This window comes from Halichondria panicea, chromosome 3 (assembly GCF_963675165.1).
Source record: "Halichondria panicea chromosome 3, odHalPani1.1, whole genome shotgun sequence".
NCBI lineage: Eukaryota > Metazoa > Porifera > Demospongiae > Suberitida > Halichondriidae > Halichondria > Halichondria panicea.
The window spans coordinates 5,713,963-5,731,153 of NC_087379.1; the positions used below are offsets into that span (position 1 = coordinate 5,713,963).

At 40.4% G+C, this 17,191-nt stretch overlaps 1 protein-coding gene, 1 long non-coding RNA gene and 1 pseudogene across 2 annotated transcripts; 1 reads left to right on the plus strand and 2 right to left on the minus strand.

The window, feature by feature from the left end:
- Positions 1-856: 856 nt before the first annotated feature.
- Positions 857-11,463, minus strand: LOC135333136 (large subunit GTPase 1 homolog; annotated as a pseudogene).
- Positions 2,106-4,465, minus strand: LOC135333703 (solute carrier family 15 member 4-like). Its single transcript, XM_064528723.1, has one exon. It carries the CDS (start codon positions 4,130-4,132, stop codon positions 2,282-2,284), a length of 1,851 nt encoding a protein of 616 aa, XP_064384793.1. The 5' UTR covers positions 4,133-4,465; the 3' UTR covers positions 2,106-2,281.
- On the plus strand, positions 5,997-7,410 carry LOC135333804 (uncharacterized). Its single transcript, XR_010394061.1, has 3 exons — positions 5,997-6,244; positions 6,862-6,947; positions 7,122-7,410. It is a non-coding gene; the product is annotated as an uncharacterized LOC135333804 (long non-coding RNA).
- Positions 11,464-17,191: the final 5,728 nt, after the last annotated feature.

Below are 17,191 nucleotides of genomic sequence, written 5' to 3' on the forward strand. Positions count from 1 at the left end.
CGCCTGGGCGTTTATTTCCTAGCATCAATCTTAAGTCGTAGGAGTGGTGTTTCTCCTTCTATGTCCTCTCTGCCATCATAAATAGTATCTATGCTGCCATTGTTTCAGCTGGTTCCACATGCTAATTCAGCTCAACCCACAGTGCCACACCCCATACATGGGCGATTATTTAAGAGGGACGTTTATTGACAAAGACAGCTTTTATTATGGACGTTTAAACGAGATGGGCGTTTAACCAAGTAAATATGGTAGATGAAAGAGGGCGTGAAGCGCCGGATTTTTAGCCGCACAGTGCCGAAATTTTGTTGACTAGAAACTATGCATGTCTCTTATTAATGACGTCATAATTAACTTATGCCAAGCTGGCTTCAAATCGCTAGCATTTTATAGGTCCCGGGGGTCCCAAAATAAGGGGGGGCCTATAATCGCTTCTACACCAGTAAAGGATCACTTCAGGTGCAAATAATTATGTAGATATACCTCGAAAAAAGTCGCGTGTAGCCAATGTGTGAGTTTAAGCTTCTTGTCCTAAACTTAAGGCATTCTAATTCCAGCGAAAAAGAGAAGTCTAAAGATGTTGCCTCTACATGTCTTAGCTTTTATACAACAACGAAGCTTTAACTCGAAATCTGCCACAATTAAAACTAATAACTTGTTGTGTGAAGGCTATCCATGCTGTAAACGCAGTGCTATGGCATCCGGGTAAGTAGACTCACATGTCACACACAGACAAACAAACAAACCAAAGTACTACCAGAAGCCCATAAATATGAGAAGGAGCGGCTGACTACGGGGATCACATTTCGTAAGTGGCTACGACCGCATTTCTATAATACAATGTAATTTATGAAGAGTCACTAAGTGGTTGAATCCCTACATGTCTTATATGCAATACAGGGCTGTGGTTCGCAAGCACTTAGTCGCTTCCATAAAAGGAAACCAGCAATTACGAAACATGATCCCCGAATGTACGTTGAAGACAGCCGCTCCTTCTCATATTTATGGGCTCCTGGTACTACTATACTCGTGGCCGCCCATGCACACCTCGGGTAACAAACAAACCAAACGACTACTATACCCGCTGGCCGCAGGTAATGAATTTATGCCATTGACTTTACATATAGCCTCAACATTACATGTTATGTATTAAAATTATGGGAGCTTACTTGTCTGAAATATTCCTTGTCGAATTCACTCTTTGTTGGTAGTACCTGCAAAAGACATTAAGATATCAGTAAGGCAGTCTCACAGTACACATCAGTATCTGCGAACCTTGTCTGTACCAGCTGCTTCTTGCGTCACAGGCCCAATGGAGTCGTCATCATCACACTGAGATGACTCGACAGAGGTGAATTGGTTGAACAGGGCGAGGTCGACACCAGGGGGAGGGCGAGAGTAGAGGAGACGGCCGTTCACATAGTCCTTCAGAATGTACCTGGCACTCCTGGGGCCGTCCGGTTGACCGTGGCTCGTCATAAACCCTCTCACATCTGCAGAGGAAACAAATATAATATAAATGCTACATAATACATAGAAAGTACACAACACTTCCCTATCTGGCATATCCAAAAAGACCATTTAAGTATGAATTCCCTAAGAGCTACACTAATGAGACGAAACACTTTAAAATGGTTTACAAATTGTACATTTATAGTGACATACTTACAGCCATAAGCTCCACACAGCTCCTCAGCATAAGGTGGTCGATCAGGGTCCTCTCCTTCCTGGGGGTGTGGTAGTCTGATTCCATAGGTCTCCTCGAGGATAGGCCGTGGGATCTGTGAGGCCACGAGGGATACTGGGGGAATGTGGTCCCAAAGGTGGGAAAGACGAGGCCAGGACAGCCACACAGGAGGAGGTTCTCAATCAGGAAGAGGGTCTTAAGTGAGTGTGTGTGTTGTGTGAAGTGTTGGGTAATGTACAGCATAGATGATCATGTGTGATACAAAAAGACAGAAAATATATACACACATTGAACTATAATAGCTCCACCTGAAAGTGTTTTGTCCTCCCTGGAGTGGCAGACACTGGGACCTTCTTGCACTGAATGAGGGCATTGATGGTGGAGCTCTTGCCGACATTGGGGTACCCCACCTGTAGACAATGGAATTAGAGTATCTAGACAATTGCCTTTATTGTTGGTGCTTATGTACATACCCAAAATTGGAGCAATTATATTATCCAATGTCCTAAAGCAAAAAGTTTATCATCAATACAAACATACAGTGGATAGCAATCGATATAATAATTACACAAAAAATGGCTTAGACAGCTTAAACTATTAACACTCAGTCTCTGTATCAGGACCACTCTGAAAGTGAACGTCCAAATCTTCAAAATCAACATTGTGACGAACATCCTTCTCGTAAACTTCTTCAATATATTTTCTTACATTACAAAGTTCATGATACCTCTTTGCTGCCACTATGAAAGCCACAACACCTGCGACTGAGATCACAATGTTCACCAGGAAATAAACCAGTCCAGCTTTAGGGGAGGTCTGCCAGAAACTAAACGGTAAAAGAATTCCAAGAACACCAATCAACTGAAAAAGTCCTTTAATGGCAAAAAAAATTCCGATGAGAAATCCTTTCATAGAGTGAGGGCTTTGAGCACAGATGAATTCAAACACTCCACCATAGATAAATACATAGGCCACAGCAACAAGGACTTGCTGAATAAAGAGAAAGTAAGGGCTGAGATGAAGGGTTTGATCAAATACAAATCGGCCACGTTCATAGATAATCTTGACAGGAGCAAACACTGAAGTAGCATTCTGGCCACCAGGAAGACAGTGACCAATTGTATCAACAAAAAGTGAGCAAAACAGACTAACAGTGATAAGACAAAGACCAATTCCAATTCGCCTCAGAATACCAGGGAAGCACTTTTGTAACAGAGGATGAATAAACTTGAGAAAAATGGGAACAAAAACAACGAGAAACACAGGGTAAAGAGTGGTACCATTAGCGAATATGGAGTAAAAATTAGCCTCCGTCTCTGTATCCATGTGATCTTTCAGTATATTAAGAAAGGGTTCTGCAGCAATATCGGCCATAAAAAATAGTCCTAGTGCAAGAAAAATAAAAACAATTCCAAAAAATGATTTCACATTCTCCACCTGCTCAGTAGTGAATGGTCCTCCATACTTGTCCTTGCCTAGATCCAGTCCAGTGGGTATGTCATCCTCCCAGAATGTAAAGGCACTGCGTTGAATAGGAATCTTGTTTCTTCTTGCAAAGCCGACAACTCGTGCAACCTCTTTGTAAGGGTTACCAATGCCAGTGTCAGTAACAAACCACCTACGCTTAGCAACACAGAAAGTTACTGGTACACAAATCAGCTCAACTAACAGGATAAGTCCAAATATAAAAAGGCTTAAGAAACCAGTAGCACTAACTGCACTCCATATCAGTTTTCCAAAGCTTATTCCAATATAGAGTGTGAAGAGAAACCAGTGAATGAAGAGAAAGCTGTCTTTAGAAGGAGAATCATTTAATTGGTCAACCCCAAACTGAATAACATTGGCTAAAAATCCAGCAAATGCAATCCATAAGAGTATAAAAAAAAGAAGTCCAAGAGCACCATTCACTACTCCCACTGAAATGATGAAATTGGGGTAAGGTAAATGTATCAAAATTGGTACCATAATAGCATTTACAATGACACCGATAACAGCCACAGTCAAGAGTCCACACCACATGGTACACACACTACATCTCACAACTTTATATCTTCCATATCGAACATCTGCCAAGTATCCAGCTAGAGGATAGAAGAGGAGCCCGAAAGCAAATACAGCATATATACAACTACCTGTCACCCCATTGGTGAGATAGCTAACTTTTAATGGTGACGTTACAGTAATAATGTTATAATTTCTCAAGAGGAAATCGAGTAAGAAATAGTTTTCAGGAATCAGAAAGGTGCCGTACACAATAGACATTAAAGCAGTCCAAATAAAGATCATTACTGCAGCCTTTGACTTGATCAGCACACTTTTTTTCTTGCCATATTTCTTGTGATTACTTGTCACGAGTGGTATGGCTTCAGCGGCATCTCTGCTGGCATCTGGTGCAGGAGTTTCATGAAGGGAAGATTGCTCTATAGTTCCTTGCTCAAAAGTAGCCATTAATGTCTTACATGTACATGCAGTGAGTGACTAATAAAGAAATGCTCACTAAATGATGCAGAGTTACACCCATTTTAAAAGCAATTCAGATCAATACAGCATTTAAGAGCATGATGAATTTAATTATGATCTGTGACATCATAATTACTACCTGTTTTACTTCCGTAGTAAAAATGTGCTGAGCTGGCATGCTGTTTACTATGAAGTCAATGTAAAATCATTGCGTTTTTGCAGCCTCTGCATTCTGCAATATAAGCGCTGTTATTCTAAATAAAGGAAGTTTGTGAAATATTGAAATAAGAGCTACACAATGGTTTTTGTCCCAGAGAGTGATTGTCAACTGTCAGTGAGCTCGCTAGCCTTGAAGATACCTACTACATACACAGTAAGTGCAGTATAGAGCAGCAGTAGTAGATCTAGAAGACAAACTACTGCTCAAGGGTGATGGAACGCAACAACTACATTGTAGGCATCTGCAGAATTAGGCAGATGTGGTGTTCCATCATGTCCATCTTGAGCATTTATAGTTTGCAGATCTAAGAGGCAACTAATGCTCAAGGATGATGGAACAACACATCTATTCTGCAGATACCTACCGTGTAGCAGTGGTGGTCCACCATCCTTGAGCAGTAGTTTACCTTCTAGATCTACTACTGCTGCTCTATACTGCACTTACTGTGTATATAGTAGGTATCTTCAAGGCTAGCGAGCTCACTGACAGTTGACAATCACTCTCTGGGACAAAAACCATTGTGTAGCTCTTATTTCAATATTTCATAAACTTCCTTTATTTAGAATAACAGCGATTATATTGCAAAAACGCAATGATTGACTTCATAGTAAACAGCATGCCAGCTCAGCACATTTTTACTACGGAAGTAAAACAGGTAGTAATTATGATGTCACAGACCCTAATTAAATTCCTCATGCTCACGAGCATGCTGACTATAAAAGGGCGTGCCGTGGGCAGCTCAGACCGGAAGCAACCAAAAAATGACAAAATGGCAACAATGAATATTCTTGAGTCTTGCAAAAAGACGCCCTTGACAGTTATAATGCACATTCTTTACATTTTTACATTCTTCTTTTGATATGCCTTCTTCCGCTCTCTCACGAGATAGTAGACTAGACTAGCAAGCCACTCCCTTTTCTCTGATTGGACGGGGGCGGGAGAAAAGGGACTGGTGACTCTGGGACACATTTTGTGTCTCTACCAGAATTTGGGTAGAGATTATTCATTGATTTTTCCACGTGATCCAAAAATTGCGTGAGGTTAAGTAGAATTGCGTAGCCTGCAAAAGTGATCGCGGGCTTCTTAGCTACAGTTTAAGAATGGATGCTAGTGCTAGAAAAGAGAAGATGATGGAGTAATAACATCATCAGGCATTCAGCTAGGATATAGTCATCTAAGACACCAGCAGAGATTAGCTTGTTTTAGTTTTACGTGATGAGAACTGGCAGCCGAAAGTCATTGGTTGCCTAAAGCTTTTAATAACCTGTACAATACAAGACAGATAATGGCAGAGGGCAGCAGTTGAATTGAGAGTAGTCAGACTTGTACAAGCTGTCTTAAATCGCTGCCACTCCTCGGTTCAAAGAAGGACTGCCAAGATTTCTACGTTCATCAGCTGTTCCATGCTAATCCACAAGTTGTGGCACAACAGACACTGGTACAAGGATCTATAAAATCAAAAGGCTGGCTAGATAGATCTGTATACTTGTGTCTTTAGCTTTTGACGCATCAGAATAAATTGGATAATTTGCACGTGACATTAATATTTAATAGCATTCCTGATTTACACAAGCTGTAGCCCAGAGTCACCAGTCCCTTTTCTCCCGCCCCCGTCCAATCAGAGAAAAGGGAGTGGCTTGCGAGTCTAATAGTAGACACAACAAAAATGGCTGTCAAAAGTTTATTTCAAGAAGCATGAAGAAGTCTGTTCTCAACCTCCTACTGGGGGTTCCACAGGAGCTAAAGTTCGAGACTGAAGATACCAAGCAAGTCTTTGTAGGTTTAATTGACAGTGCTAAGCGTTGTCTTGCTGCCAGACATTCATTGGCCCAGCATGAGGATCTGACAAACTGATGCTGATGTGGACATAAATAACTCAAGTAAGTAGTCCATAGGTCTATAGTAAAGTTAGTAGTCTAGTATAAAGTAATGTGACTTCATCAACCTGCGAACGCTTTTTCGCTTTTTAACATTTGCATTTCATTTTACGGATAAAGTAGTACGAACAGGAGAGTTGAAAGTCTGTAGGGAAGGACCTTTGTATAATATCTATTTGCAGTTTGTTCGTTCATATATACAGTCATTATGCCTCAGTTGGGCATGCGCAAGATATATGGTAGTGTGTCTGTGTGTGTGTAGATCGACTGTTACAGCTGCTCGATGATAATGAAGAGTTTCTGTATAATTATTGTAGGCTGCTAATCATAATTATTAATTTTCTTGAATTCCAATTAGTTGGGTTTGCAAAATAATGCTTATGATTATGTTTGCTTACTTTGAAAGCTAGTACAACTTGTGTGTAACAAAATAGGGGAACAACGAGAGAATAAAGTAAAATAAAAAGAATTATGCATTATCCGCCATGGCCGATGAATCCATCTAAAATGTAAATTATATGTACAGTGTTCATTAATAATGGTACTGCATGTAGCTTCATTGCCTACACCGAGACACCGAGGCATCATCACCCTTTCAGTAACATTCATTTTTTTCTCAGGTCGCGTTGAAGACGCTTTGAAGGACTGCGACTGCCTTTGCTTGTTGACAGTCTCCCTGGGTACACCATCAACCTATGTAGAAAATGTAAGTATTAAGTATTACTTATCAGTGTATCTAGCAATTATCCTATTATATCCCTAGCTCTTTGCTGGGGAGAGGAGAGCCTCACTGTCTGGTGGCATGCACTCCACTTGCCCTATTAAAATGGTAGTAAAGAGTGATATAGATGTACTGATATTCATATAAATTCTTTTTCAGAATCGAACTTTCGATGAATTTCCACAATGGCATATTTTCAATGCCGTCTATTATGCAAGAAAGCAAGCTTCCTAACTCTTCCACAACGTTCCCTGGACTGTAGCTGACCTGGAGCTGAAAAGATTCCTTTATTGTGCATAGCCTTTTGCTGTATCTATTCATAAAGTATTTTGTCAGCCATTATGATAATCATTTATTTTTTTGTTTTTTGTTTCTGCTTCTGGTAAAAAAGAAAAACTACCAAGAATGTATTTCCTTTCCCTTTGTGTATATTTTTGAGTGTTCACAGTGTGTAGCGAATGGGTTCTGAGCGCTTTTGCGCAAGAGAAAAAAAGAGCTCGTTACTAAGGCTTGAATGGAAATTTTGGGGTCAAAGGTCGCGCCCACGGCAGCTCTTTTTATACTCAAAACTCGCTCCGAGTTCCGGAAGTTGCTAATCCGGTAATTAAAGCCAACATGCTCGTTTAAATGAAAAGGCCTATTAGAGTTGTTCACGCTCAATGTACCTTACTTTAAATTAACATTTATTAGAACCTTATTAACACCTTACGTTATGTAATATTTACTACTACCTTAACCATGATTTGATGTTGATGTTGATATCATACTCTTCTCTCATGGTTAGTGCTCCACTTCCTCCCTTTGTTGTTGTGCGAGCCTCTGGGGCCCTGCTCCACGTATTTAAGGTTTTGTTTACCTTTTTTGCCTCACTTCACTTTAACTTCACTTTAAGTTCGTTTTACTCTCATTTTACCCTGTATTGTCAGTTGATGTTTTGCTCCTCGATCTAAGAATTTGGTTAAGCTACACTGTGAAGTCAATTTGTCTATAACTAGTTGTTGTTACTTATAGCTAGGAGCCTGTCTCTAGCTACTTTGTCTAGCCTGTCTAGAATCCCTCTACACCAAGATAAGAGCTCAACAAGAGTAGAGAGGCAATTTTAAACAATGTTAATTACTATTTATGTTTTCTGCTGATTTGGCTCATTACACCTCGGGCATGCGCAAGCAAGGTATACGATAGTGTGTTTGTGGACTGCTCTCTAGGCTTCTAGCCATGTTTTCTTGGATTTGCAAAATAATTGTTGCTTCTCGAGTTATGCATTGTTTTGCTTACTTGGAATGCCATTGCAGCCTTTTTAGAAGAGTGCGTATTAGCAAGTTAGTAGCTTTATGTATATAGTAGACTCTCGTTAATCCTGTCACCCTTGGGACAGTGCAGCTTGGCCAGAATAGCGAGGTGACTGTATTCAGGAAATAGCCGCGGCTTAAAACCGACCTTACCTCGAATCTAATAACTAATTTTGCAGTTCTTGTCTCGAGGATAATGAAGGAAAACGAATCATTATGCTCTCTATTTAAGTGTATCCAATTTTATCTGCCAAACCACACCTAAAACGTCATATTCGGCCGTAATAAACGTATAAAATTACATCGAAAACCTAGTTTGGGGCAGCCAGCACTGGCCAGTATACGGAAGAGCGAGTGGCCGTACTTCAGGGTGACTTTTGTGCAATCTATGCCAAACCAACTGACTGGTATATCGAGGTGGCCGTACTTCAGAGAGCCGAAAGAGTCTACTGTATAGCTTTGACACATCCACAGAATCCATTAGCACAAATGCCATTCGCAAAAGTTTTTCACCCATAAAACACTGTTACGTAGTTAGGAATACGTGTAACCACGCGTGTATTAAGATTGATACCGTATAGCGGAAATGTTTGTGGGTGTAAATTCTCACTATTTGGCTCCAGAGCCCTCAGCAGAAATGTTGTGTGGCTCTAACATTCGCATTTTAATGCCAAGAAACCACACCCACCAATAGCTTTGAATGTGAAATACCGGTGCGTGGGAATTCATTCCAGTTTTAATTTTCACATTAACTGCTCTGCCCTCGACAAATGTAAAATTTTGCACCTCACGAAAAGTTCCCGCTATACAGTATACATACATACAGAAATTGCAATCACTTTTATCACACAAGTATAGCGGAACATAATAATCCAGCCACCCACCATTCCCACTGTAGTGAGCCCCCCGTCTTGTACTGGACTGACAGACAGCAGTAATTCAACCAACTCCTCTCCAGTTAACAGTCTAGTGTCTCCTTCTTCATCGTCATCACTCACTACATGGAAAAAAAACTAATGTAACCATGCAGCTTACAGTGATAATGAATGTATCTCTAGAGTACATGCAAAATGCATTTTTGGGTCCCTAGCTCCACTCAATAAGCAACTGGTTATGTACAAAATGTATGACATAATTTATAAGTATTTATATATAAGTTCCTTTTTGAATCAGAATGGTCTTGATCTTCAACTGAAGGTCTAACACTTTCAACTGGAGGCTTCTTAGCTTCAATTTCACCACGTGCTGGCTCTACTGCAAAGTTCGTGTCTTGGGTTTCGATTGTTGAAGTCTTTGCATCATCAACGGCATCAGTATCTATGGTGTCATTGACGGTGACTGTCTGGTCATCCATTGCACATTCATCAGAGGAGGTGGAGTCATGGCGACTGGATGACTCGGAGCCAGGTTCTGATCCTGATTCCAGCATGGGACTCGGATTTGGTGAATTCAACAGCTCGAGTTGTTGCAGCCGCTCAGTTTCCATGGTAGCAGACCAGAATGCTACAGTAAGGGACGGACAGTCTTCAGTGAAGTACTTGAGCCATTCTTGCCTGCATTATAGATAACGAGCATTAGGTAATAATTATATACCGTATAGAGCACATTGAGGGTATAAGTGTTCGTGGTTTTCGCTGATTAAGCATGTATCGCTAACACATTAATTATTTTTATAACCACACATTTAATACTGCAGCTATTCCTCAAAAATTAAATCCGAGAAAACATTTCTAACGGTTATTCCGCGAAGGTTGTGATACCAATCAGTCAAAATGATATCATTGTTAATTCTCACCGTTGCTTGAGTGTTAATAGGTCGGACTTGCTGATGAGCACTACATTCACTTTCTCAGACTTGATTTCCTTCACATACTTCTCCTGGAGAAATGGTACCAAACAATAAGAGATCACAAAGCAACTTGTTGAGTTTACCAAATCTTCACATCGGAAGAGAAGAGGATTTCGTGCATCAACGATCTGCACCACCACATCACTGAGCAAAATACAGCACTCAATCATGTGACAATCCACATCTACCATAACACCAGAGGAGGTACGACACGAGCACCTCTATTAGGCTTGGTCACATGTGACTAATCGAGGTACTCGTGTCGGACCTCCTCTGAACACCGTAAATGCAATAGCTAAACACACTCTATCTCGATCATTCTCACCTTCTCTCGATAACTCTCCACAGTTGTCTCCAGAACTCGAGGTTCCTCTCAAATGGAGTGAGGACCAACTTCTCGTTCTCCTCCAGTACCACGAGGCCCCTCCTCCACTCTAGGAATGAGTCCCTCTCCAACTGGTCCAGCTCTTTTCCTGTTGTCGTGGAGTCCCAGTGAGGCCTGGAGGGGAACAAAAACAGCACTTAGTGGCTCTATTCTCTCATTCAAAGGTAGCTAACAACATCAAATCTTTTGACAAGTATATAATGCCATTATGGGCCTTCAAATCTCCACATAAAAAAAACTATGCCAGTTTATTGTGTGTTCTGATACTATACCTTACCTTCTGGGGATGCATAGGAACTCTTGATGATCTTTCTGAGCTTGCTCGATCTCTGCATACTCTGATGCACTGGGCAGACCCGTGTAAACACTAAAGTCCACCACCCGTATATTCAGCTTCTCTGCAACGACAAAGAATGAGACACAAACCTCCAAACTATATAAACTACTAAAATCGAGTATAGGCATTAAAAAATAATTATCATTGTGTAGTTTTAAAATAATATGCGCTCTGCACAGCGTACCTGCTGTGAATTCAGTTCCTGCCAGTTTAGCGGTGTTGAGGAACTCGTCCAACCTACTCTCCTCAGTCACAGAGCGGAGGTTCAGGCGACCCCACTCGTACCCATCCTCCAACTCACTGCTATGCAACTACAGAGAATTGAATACTCTTTGGTAAGCTAGCTAGGTGCTCAGACAGAATAGACATTGGTTTGATGATGATAATTGAGCTGGTATCAAAAGTGTACATGCTATCTCTAGCTCTTGGACTCAGATCATTGGATATCATAGTCTTACCCAACTGTCTGCCTGGGCTTTTCCAGCACCTCTTCTCCTTCTGTTTTTGTCCTTGATGATGGCCTTCCCCAGACCAGTCTTCCCACCTTTCTTTCCAGGTTGACTCATGTCTCAACTGTACATATATCTGTGTTTGTTTTGCTGAGCTGACTACACGAGGGTAAAGCAACGCCCATGCGCAGCCACACCCTTCTTTGCTTAGCCTGGATTTTGAGAAGCGTTTGGAATCGAGGCTATAATTATACCCATTCGCCATTAATTAATTTTTTGAGCAAATTATGTACTCATAACTATTATGCCATCCATGCTCATGACTGTGAAATAATGACAAAAGACAAAAGACGGGACTGCTGATTCTATGAGATGCACACAGCGCATGCACATGTACTAATAATGAACTCCTAACACATTGAGCAATGGCTCAGTATATGCTTCGAGAGAGTTCAGTACTTTCTTGACTGAGAGAACAAGAGTGGGAGTAGCGTAAATATCTTGTATCCTAGCAATAGTGTGGTTGTTAATTGATGAAGCTGAGATGGTAGGGAAGAGTCCCGTCCTCCCTGCATGGAGGGAGAAAGAGAACAGATAATTTATAGAGCATAATACTGTAACAGTAATACAATGGCATGCATCTGCCGATGTGATTGCATTGCTAAGTAGCAACTCCCCAAGCTGGTTGGTAGTGGAAATAATTATGCTCTAAAATTAGTGGCTATGTATAGACTTAGTGGTTGGCACACTAACAACCCAAAATACATCTCAGAAAATCTCTCCTCACGACAATTTCCGGTAGAGGACACCCGGACTCCTCACATGTAAGCATTTCCTCCTATAATTATATACCAGATAAATATCTGTATTAAATCCTGGCCTATATGGCACAGTTACACAATTATAAATAAGCTCACCTGAAAGTGTTTCGCCTCCTTGGAGTGGCAGACACTGGGACCTTCTTGCACTGAATGAGGTCATTGATGGTGGAGCTCTTGCATGCCATCATTGGGGTATATACCTCACCTGTACACAATGGAATAGTATTTTAGACAATAATTGCTCTACTAAAACTCCCTTGGTTACTTTTCACTACGAATTTGTCCAAGTCATTACTATACTAAATTATAACAATCCTTATTTCAACAACAGTTTTATAACTCCAAACCTAAATATCTCGCTAAACAGTCTATTGTTATCACTACACAGTCATGGGGTCTCTGAGTCAGAATCACTCTCAAAGTGAACATCTAGATCTTCAAATTCCCGATTGTGATTAACATCCTTCTTGTAAACTTCTTCAATGAATTTTCTTACATTGCAATCTTCCTCACACTGACGATACTGATACTTCTTTGCTGCTACTATGAAAACTACAACACCTACGACTGAGATCACAAATGTTTACCAAGAAATAAACCAGTCATAATTCAGCTGCACTTCATACTAGTTTCACAAAGCTTATTCCAATATAGAGTGTGAAGAGAAACCAGTGAATGAAAAGAAAGCTGTCTCTAGAAGGAGAATCATTTAATTGGTCAACCCCAAACTGAATAACATTGGCTAAAAATCCAGCAAATGCAATCCAAATGGATATAAGAAAAAAAAGTCCAAGTACACCCATCACTAACAAGAACAAAACCCATAGGGCTGTGTAGGAAGGGTCATTTGCAAACCTAATTCGAGATAACATCAGTGGCCAAACAATGGCATTTGCAATACCACCGATAACAGTCACAGTCAAGAGTCCACACCACGTGGTACAAACACCACATCTCACAACTTTATATCTGCCGTATCGAATATCTGCACAGTATCCGGCTAGAGGATAGAAGAGGAGCCCGAAAGCAGATACAGCATATATATATATATGCCACTAGCTATAAAAAATACCTCAATATTCTCCAAACCAGATTGGGGTATAATGAACACCAACAAGTAAGCTTCAGGATTCAGACAACTACCATAGATCAACGACATTAATTAAAGCAGTCCAACAGAGAATCATTATTGCAGCCTTTGACTTGATTAGTACACTTTTCTTGTTGCCATATTTCCCGTGAATACTTGTCACGAGTGGTGTGGCTTCAGTGGCATCTCTGCTGGCATCTGGTGCAGGAGTTTCATGAAGGGAAGCTTGCTCTATATAGTTCCTTGCTCACAACTAGCCATTGGTCTGAGTGTATAGCTACCTAAAGAGTCTCCCAAACTTAACAAGCAAAGCCCTTGTTTACAGCACCTTTGCAACACATGAACACGTACATGAAACCACAATGTACTGTTGTAGTAAATTGTGGTTACTCAAATTTGGTGCATGGGAGACCATCTTCAGTGTTCTCCTAACTGTCCAGTGAGTGGTGTAGAACCAAGCCCCTCCTTAACACTGCATGCTTGCTTTTTGCCCAAGCTCAATGGAATCAAAGAATCAAGCTTTTAATTGTACGCAAATACACCAATCAAGCCCAGAGCATGCAAAGTTAATATCTTTTTTAAGGGACCACCCCAAGATCCCTTTGCAGGCGCATTTTAATATGTGTGCACATGCGTATCAGCTCCCCTTCTAAGCTCTTTCTACTATCCATGTTCTCTAAGTGATAACTCTCTTCCTACGCCACTGCTGTCAAAATGTTCACGTTTCAAATTGCTAGCTATTAGTCTGTGTGATATGAGATAGACCAAGTACACACCTCTGGTACACACGTCTGTGGAGTAGGCCTTATTTCTGCAACCGTGTATAGCTAGATCTATTATAGTTGTTGTGTTAGTACACTGGTCAATTTTGATTTGATACTGCAATTGTAAAGAAATCAAATCACTCAAGTATATGTAGTCCATGTTTACATTGTGGTCTACCCATTAATGTGACAGGGCCTAGGAAAACAACCCTTATGGAGCAAACTAATTAATTGTATTTTATTGCTTAATTAAATAAAGCAGTGCTTAAGCTTCAAATTGATTACAATATCACTCACTTTGCACCTTCCTACCCCAAAATATTTTCGGGTGAAAGGGGGACAGTATTGACCTACCGTTTTGAGAAACTAATGTTCGAAGTTCTATCCGCATACAAGAACAGCATGAAAAAATTCAATGGCTGCCTTGTAACGGCTAATACAAAAAAATTTTCGGATAAAAAAATTTTTTTTTAGTTAGAGGAGATATTGAAGTTACTTCTTATGAAAGAAAACCAAAATCCTAAAATAGCTCTAAATATTTTACTTTGTAGTGTACTGAACATTATTAGTTTGCTCCATAAGGGTTGTTTTCCTAGGCCCTGTCACAATTTGTGTGTGTAATAGAATTAAAAAGGAGCCCACAACAACATGACAAACATGCACGCAGAAAACACCAATTAATATGCAAATCACTTTTACTAGAAGGCGAGCGAAGCGAGCATAGATTGACGTACGTAGATCAATCAAACAACTTCCTTGAGTATAAAAGAGCGTAAGTTTTGCTTGATTCAATCATAGATTATAGAGGAAAGGGATTGGAAATGGGAAATGCATGCGTGGACTCAGTACAATTCTGGCCCATCCGTGTTTTGCCAACGCCCACGCTGTAGTGGCAACCTGAAGCAAGGCGTCTTTTTAGAAGGACAGAGAAGTGCCTTGGCCTCAGGAGTATTGCACAGGGCTATGCCAGCGAGTACTATATGCATGCTCTTAGTGTACCTATAGTATAGTTGTAACCTTAAGAAGTGTCTACTAAAGGAGTTTTTTTTAGCTTTACTTGACTGGCTGAGGATTGTGGGATTTTTTTTATCTCTAGTACAGCCTGTTCGAGATTGAAGACAAGTACAGTGGTGTGTTAAGTGTGTTTTGAATGTAGCAACTTTGTGATTGACTCTCCGTGGTAGTGTTTGCAGACAAATTTATTATCACACTCGTGATTTTCATTTGTGGGATTGTGGAAGTGTAGGTGTTGAAGTAGCAAATGTATATAGGCTAGAAGTGACCCTTTAATGTTACTACATTATTTCTGTCTTTACATCACGAGTACAAACAGTGCAATGACTGTATAATAAATTGTTTATGATCTAGATCAATAAAAGAGGAGTTAACATATTCTTGAACTTCTATTAATTAACACTGTGTCTGATCCCACTGTAAATTATTTCATACAATGGCGAAGAGCTCCTCTAATACTAACTTCTAAAACACGAATGGAAGCTAGTAGCCTAAATTGATCCTAGTAGCCTTCCTGCCTGTCTCATGTCTCTTTCTGGCTAGTCAGTAGTAGCCTTCCTGCCTGTCTTTTGGATGTTAAAGATGAATTTACTAAATTATCATAGAACAAAGGTCAATTTCATGTGACGGAGGCAGGAAAGGAAGAAATATAACCGTGACACGGATGGGCCAGGCATTTACGTATGCGTTTCCAATCCCTTTCCTCTATAATCTATGATTCAATCGAGCGACGTACGACACATACATGCATACAAACATCGCACAAACATACATACATACATACATGCATACGCTTCGTTGTATACATACACAACAATAGCAAGACATAACTTAAGCACTAAATGTTAACCGTCGGCTGGTGACAGCTAGGATAATAAAGAAACCAGAGGAGTGATATATGTACAGTAGTAGTATGTATGACCATATGACTGAGTTGGACAGCACAGCAAACTAACAGGAACTAAACTAGGTCTATAGAGCCTCTGCAGAGGCGTATACTGAAACTTTTAAAAACAGAGTTTTAGTAGTGTACATGTATGAGGCATTCATTGTGGACTAGGATCACAGTGAAGTCATGAAATAAAGAAGCCCTGGAGTCTTAGAAAGATATGGCTCCTGTGGTATATTCTGGGCATAGATATTCGAATATTTATGGTTCTCAGTAGTGGGGCAAAGATCTCAGGATAAGCTACAACCACAATCAAAATTCTAGCATTCTACTTTAGTGACCCTGCTCCATTGTTCCTGTTACCGGATAACTTCAGCTGTAAATACGTATGTTATACTTTATTCGAGTAAGGTTCAAGCTTCTTAGCTTTCAATAACCTTTCATGGCTTTTATTGGACAACAAAGTAACCTCAAAATCAAAACTAGTAACTTGTTGTGTGAAGACTATATCCATGCTGTAAACGCAGTGCTATGGAATCCAGGTAAGCAGTCACAAACAAATACACTAGAGCACTGAAGTGCTAACCCTCGGCTGTTGACATGAATAAATAGATCAGTGTTCAGTTATACTGAAGCAACGAACTACAATTCTACTTTCAATAGAGACTATGCAGTAAAGGATCACTTTAGCTGCAAATATGTAGTTAGTGACCATGCTTTGTTTTCGCTCTAGTGTTATAGAGAGGAATTATGCAACGGTGCGCATGAGCAAGCGAGGTATACGGTAGTGTACTTTGTCTTTGTGGCTTTGTACATACCGTATGTTTTGTATGGTGGAAATTTTCGTAGATTTCGTATTGAGAGCACCATACGAAAATTAAAACTACGAAATTATTCTACTGCAATACATCACTATCCTGAGCTGAACCAATAAAAATACGAGATATTTAAATGGATTGTTCGTACGAAAATTTCCACCAAGGAAAATGACCCGTTATACGGTATAATTGTATGTTTTATAAATTGTGGATTGGGCTATCCTCATTCCCAGGCTAATTTTTCTCTAGAAAAACGGGGGTGGTGATGAGGTAGTTGGGCGTGGCCCGACCTTCCGTTAGGACAGGGAGGTCAGGTTGCAAGCTTATCTGAGATTTGTTCTGGGGAAGTGTAACCAACCATATGAAAAATACTGCAATCTGATAGGGCGCCCTATATAGTGGCGGCAGAACAAATCCAAGATAAGCTTGCAACTCGACCTCCCGTCCTAACGGAAGGTCGGGCCACGCCTAACTAGTGATGAGGTTTACCCCGCTATATATAGGATTGGAGTGCTATACACTGT